The 6,000-nt window shown below is 35.2% G+C and overlaps 1 protein-coding gene across 2 annotated transcripts; it reads right to left on the bottom strand.

The window, feature by feature from the left end:
- Positions 1–715: 715 nt before the first annotated feature.
- Positions 716–4,829, bottom strand: APEM9 (3-phosphoinositide-dependent protein kinase-1). Of its 2 annotated transcripts, none has more exons than XM_007014510.3 (6): positions 4,597–4,829; positions 4,349–4,507; positions 4,175–4,252; positions 3,417–3,702; positions 1,793–2,151; positions 716–1,111 (listed from the first exon to the last, which is right to left on the bottom strand). In XM_007014510.3, the coding sequence occupies exons 2-6, from the start codon at positions 4,489–4,491 to the stop codon at positions 994–996; spliced, it is 984 nt and encodes a 327-aa protein (XP_007014572.1). In that variant the 5' UTR covers positions 4,492–4,507; positions 4,597–4,829; the 3' UTR covers positions 716–993. The 2 variants fall into 2 exon arrangements, with proteins under 2 accessions (XP_007014572.1, XP_007014571.1); XM_007014509.3 differs by having other exon boundaries at positions 4,606–4,828.
- Positions 4,830–6,000: the final 1,171 nt, after the last annotated feature.

The raw sequence follows: 6,000 nt of genomic DNA, 5'->3' as shown, positions 1-6,000 counted from the left end.
CAGATCGTTGAAGCAGCGTTAGGTGTGCTACCTGCCTACTAGCATGGCTGGTGTGCAAGCACGTAAGTTGAGCAGTCCGGCTCACCTAATGCACGGGCAATGCTACTGCTGGCCCACTTGGCCCTCCTGCTCGCAAAATGGCCCCTATCAACCCTCATCTGCTCGACTGGTGGCCTCGATGGCCTGTCCTTATTGCTCCCAAGTCTCCCCTCCCCCAGGCTCGTCAGGCGGGCCATGAAAGTGGTACGTAGCTGAGGTCTACGGACAACCCTTGGTTTCGTTTACCCTGGTTGACCTATTTTTCCAATCCCCCGTTACTTTGCTCCCTCACTTTTCTTCAATAGCTGCATCTAATTTAGCCCTTTAAAGCTTCTCAATACTGGTGGTAGCAAGCCCATCACTATTTTGTGAGCGCCAATTTTCCTTGACTAAACTAATGTTCATCACAAATTATATTTTGATACTATCACACCATCACAAATTCATGAATCCGTCTCATTTATACATATGAATGGGAAAATAAGGTGAAAGGAAAAGGAGAGTGTCCTGATAAGCACCACTGGTCAAACATACAAAAGAAACATTGAGCCACTCGGGCTTTGGCTCAAGTACTAAATAGTAATAGTAGGATGAGATTGGCATCAAGATCTTAAATTCGAACTATAATACTTTTTCTTGTAAAAAAAAAAATTCAATGAAATTTTGAATAAACTAATGAACTATCAAATATCTTTTCTCATTGCTATGATGACTACATATTTCCCAATACATCAAAGTTCAAACAGAAGTCCACTTAGATAAGCCCCATCCATTATTTTGTTTCCTTTTATGATTGTTTTAAAGCATTCTGACCAAGAAAGGTTTTAAAATAATAATAATAAGAAAAACTAAACATTGCATGTTTGGAGGGAGAGATATCAGCAGAAGAAGATTGTAAGTGGAGTAGTAGCTACTTCACTGGAGCAGCGATTATAAACTTCATCACAGAAAGGCTCATGTAGCAGCAGGCAAGGGTTGAATAGCAGCGAGCGGGTTTACTTGGTAGGAAAATGCAAGTTGCCACAAGTCCACCAAAGACTTCTTCCAAAACAAAACTTGTCTACCAACAATCCTGAAACAAATAAGCAGGTCAATTGGAAACAGAATATAGATTTTTCCTTTTTCTACAAAAAAAAAAAAAAAAAAAAGAACATTCATTATTTTCTTTGTCAAAAATTACTATTGCTCCTGATGATTCCACTAGCACAAGGTGGCACTTATGCTTTCTATAAAAGCTCCAGTACTAGGAATTTGCTGTGGCACATTATAACATTTCCAGTCTGTTTTCCCTCATTATATTTAATTATATTGAATATAATAAAGTGAGGAATGCAGATACCTACGGAGTTAATTACTAAAGCACGTTTCATATCCAGAGCTGCAAAAGTTGGGATAAGTCATATGTTCATTATCATCCTTATTCCTCTGGGTAATAAGAAGTTGAGTTTGCTCCAATAAGTTTACCATTTAAGTTATGACCAAGTATCCGTGTAAAGAGTTAAACACCAATTCAATTCTTAGGTGAATATTTATGTTGATTCATAACATACACAAAAACAATTTAACACACAGTAACCCAACATAAGCAAAACTATCCTTCATCTGTCAACTAATTTTATATGAAATAACAAGCATGACCCAGATCAAGCAATAACAACCACCGCTATAAAGCAAGCTGGTAAACTAATGCAGTACTCAAAATCCAGGCATCAACATCTAAGGCATCAATGAAAGAACAAGAAGACCATCTTACCTCTGTATAGAAACACCTTTCCTTCGAAAGAGGTAATATATGAGAAAGATCAGACAGCCAATCAAAATTTTCCCATTAGATATGACCAACTGATAATTACTGAACTTCAAAGTGATATTACGAAACCACCCTAGAAAGCCATATGGTTGTTTGTACAGTTTCAAAATTGCCTCCTTCGAATCATTCTCTCCATTAAGCAGGTGACTGGTCTTTGAGCCTTTAGGTGTCCCCCCAGGCACATCTGGCCCCTTCAAAGAAGAATGACATTCATGTTTGGCTACAGGCAAATGTAACAAGGTTCCTTGTGATAAATTAGTTTCCTTTGTGGAATATAGGGAGTGTAATCTTCTCAGAAGTTCCTAGATAAAACATGTAAAAAATAGTAAGATGGTGCAATACTCTTTTACACCCCAAGAAAATTGAACTCTATCATAATTTAATAAAATCAAGGACATTTAACACCATGAAAAGCAAAATGCAAGAAAATAAATTGGTCAAAGCATGTCAAATATGAAATTGTATAAAATGAGAGAGAACCTGCATGTAGTTGCGAATACATCAGCAGTCCAGCCTATGAAAAGGATAGCAAGTAAAAGGCAGAAAAAAATACATGCAGATAAATAGATGTAAGAAGTAGCAATCTAATAAGGACTTAATAAATACTTAGATTTTAATTATTAAGGCTCCGTTTGATTGATACTTTTTCCTTTCGCTATTTGTTTTCGATTTTTTATTTATTTTTTTATTTTTTTCTTTTTCTTTTTTATTCATTTTAAGAAAAATGCACAAACGCAAAAGCATCAACCAAACAGAAACTAAATGATCCAATTATGAAACACACAAATTTGACTTAAAGCATCACCTAGCTATAAACAAATCCAATAAATAATGAAAAAGAACTCAAGTTAAAACACTTGACTCAATTTTGCGATTTCAAATAGACCAAAAATTTTCAATGTACAGAACTCTTAAAACTCAAGAAAACACACACACACACACAGAAAGAACTTGCAACTTGAACTTAAAGAAACATAATTTTAATAATCAAAAGTAACTAATAAAGTCCACTCCAGCTCCCATCTAAGATTCTTGGAATTGGGCATGCACCAAGGTACAGTTTGGGCAATAAGACTAGGCTTAGAACACCTTTTTAATGTTTAGCATCGAACCTAAAACCAATTAATAACACATGGAAAGGCTGAACTTGAATATAAGGCCATAGAAACCTGAAACTTAGCCAATGTACCTACCACTCCCCCTTTCTGGTAAACACAATACTAACAACTAAATAACCGGGTATAAGACATGGCAATAAATAAGGGGTAACAAATAGAGCAACAAGCAACTTGGGGCTCTTATGGCCTGCTAAGCATACAAGACCATTTATAAGGTCATTAAATAGCTCTAAATTTAACTGATGTAGAGTAACACTATTTAACACTAAAAACTTTGTAAGCCACTTAGTCAACATGGTCCACCATCAATGTGAATCCTGCTGAATTTCAAATAGCAATTAATTCATAAACAGCTTGACAAAGATGAGTATATTTATGTACAACAAAGGCAAATGAGTTAAATTAACAGTGCAAGAATAATAAAGAAAATTCTACTTAGCATATATTACTTGTCGTTTTTTCTCGGGCAATGCAGCTTGCTCGACCCAAGAGATTGCAAGATTTACATCACTGGAAACTGTTCCAAGGAGCAAGACAACATACAGCTCGACAATCTCAATATACTTATCAATTCCCAAGACAAAATGGCTATCACATCCTTCCTTGAAATTCAAATTTCTTTCTGCACTAGCAAGGACATAGTATTGTTCATCCACATAACTCCACTTGTTAAGAAACTCCTCAAGAAATTCTCTGAGGCCAAAAGCAGAACCTTCAGATATTTGGAAACATGCCCTGAAAATTAATAATGGAAGGAAATTTAGCACCACTGCTTGAGAGGTTCAGATTCCTATCCCAAGGCTAAATTTTCTTGAGTTTATGGTAGACTTAAAAATAAAGATGACTCAAAACTAGACTTTATATAACACAAGTAAGGGAGAAAAATGTACAACATCATTCACAAGGGAGACCTAAAAAAATATGGCAATTCCCCATTGACACATCTCTTGCCTCAGAACATAAGAAAGAAGGGAGCAAAGTTATAGACTCAAGGGTGAGTAATTGTTACAAAACCGAAAATGATGAGAATTAGTTTCTAATTGTCTGATGGGAGCGAAAGGGATAGAATTATACATTTTGACCACCGAATAAGCTGGATTCAGCATCGGGTTAGAAATGAAGCCATACAAATTTACAAGATCAAACAAGCAGTTCCAACACAGAAAATCAGAAGTTTTTTGAATGAATAGAACAGAGAAAAGAGTACCCAGACAGAAGAACTTGAACAGGGATTGCTTCAACAGAAACAAATAATGTTTTGAGCTCATTCAGAATGGTGGATGTCCTGCATAGCATCATAATCAGCTATAACCAAAAAAAAATCACGTCTTCCTTTTTCGTTTTCCCTGCCACCAAACCAAGAGATAGAAAAGGGAGGCACCTAGAGAGTTGTTTCAAGGACTGAACCAAGACCATACCAGCGGCCTCCATCGCTTCATACAACTCAAAATCGTTCTCAATAGATAGATTGGGGCCTCTTTGCTTTATCACGGAAGAAGCTAATGATGCAGCCTCCTCATACATGGAGCAAACCAAGAGGCTATAACAACAACCAAACCAATTTCTTCAATAACACACAAGAAAAAAAAATACTTAATAAAAAGAGGAAAAACATGCTCAATTACTCACTGAAATTACCTCTCGGAGCGCTCAATATCTGCCCAAACAGCGCCACTCATTGCGCTGTCTTTGTCCCTTCACTTTTCCTCTAATGTATTTGAAGAGAGTGAGAGAGCCTTGTATCCTTGGGTTGGTGTTAATGGCTGCCCCAAGTCGAAACCAATAGAAAAAGAAGAGCTGCCAGCGGTGAAGTGGGTTTTTGATAATCATTCACGGCGAAAGGATTTAAATCAACTTGCTCTAAGTTTGATTAATATCTGATTTGGTATTATTGTAAAATATTTGGTATTAAATAATTAGAAAAAGATTGAGGCAAAATAGGTGAAATTGTTGTAAAATATATCTTTAACAGTATTCTGAAATATAACTTTAAAAGTATTATGAAATATAACTTTAAAAAAGAATATTAAGAAGAAGGGAGAAATAATAAGAATGTAAGAAGGTCTTTTATTTTTTTTTTCTAGTGTGTCAATCATCAATTATAATGTCTCTATTTATAGGTATACATAGACGAAGGGGAAATGAATTTACATAAATAGAAAGGATAAAATTAGTAGATAGGAATGCACATGCACTGAATGAAATGCATATGCACTGAATGAAACTAGGAAATAAGGATGTATCAACATAAATATGTACATTGAGTATAGGGAAATACATTCGATATTATGAAATACAATGGATATTCACATATATTTGCAACACTCCCCTTTAATGTCCATTGTACTATCCCATTAAAAACCTTAAGCTGAAAAAACTCAGTGAGACAAAAATCGATCAGAAAGAAAAAAAAAGTACAGTGCAGGATTCGTAATTACTCCCTCTCAATTGAGCCATATTGGCACTCCAAGGGCAAATTAATCTTGCATCTTTTTAACTTTTTACATTCCAATGTTATATATTAATTTCTCAAATATTGATATTGGCAATAATTTGGTAAAAAGATCTGCAAGATTATTGGTGGAGTAAATCTATTTAATGTCAACTTATCGACTTTCTTAGAATTTGTGAGTGTAGAAAAATTTTGACAAAATATGCTTGTTCCTATCAACTTTAATATATCCTCCCTTAATTTGTACAACACAAGCAGCATTTTCTTCATAAATTATAGTTGGAGAATTTCTAATTGGTGTTAAACAACAAGACCTATGAATATGTGTTATAACAAATCTCAACCAAACACACTCTCTTCCAACTTCATATAAGGAGATAATCCTGAAGTGGTTAGAGAATGTAGCTACTAACATTTGCTTAGTCGAAAGCCAAGAAATGGTGGTGCCGTTCTAGCAAAATAATTAATCAGTTTGAGAGTGAGCCTTGTGCAAATCCAATTTATATCCCATATCAACGTATCCAACTAAACCAGAGTTAGCGAAATCCTTGTAATAATATAATCCCGAATCTATGGTTCCT

This window comes from Theobroma cacao, chromosome 9 (assembly GCF_053813885.1).
Source record: "Theobroma cacao isolate CCN51 chromosome 9, ASM5381388v1, whole genome shotgun sequence".
Classification (NCBI taxonomy): domain Eukaryota; kingdom Viridiplantae; phylum Streptophyta; class Magnoliopsida; order Malvales; family Malvaceae; genus Theobroma; species Theobroma cacao.
The sequence above is the reverse complement of the archived record's forward strand: the minus strand, read 5'-3'. Positions and strand labels throughout refer to the sequence as shown.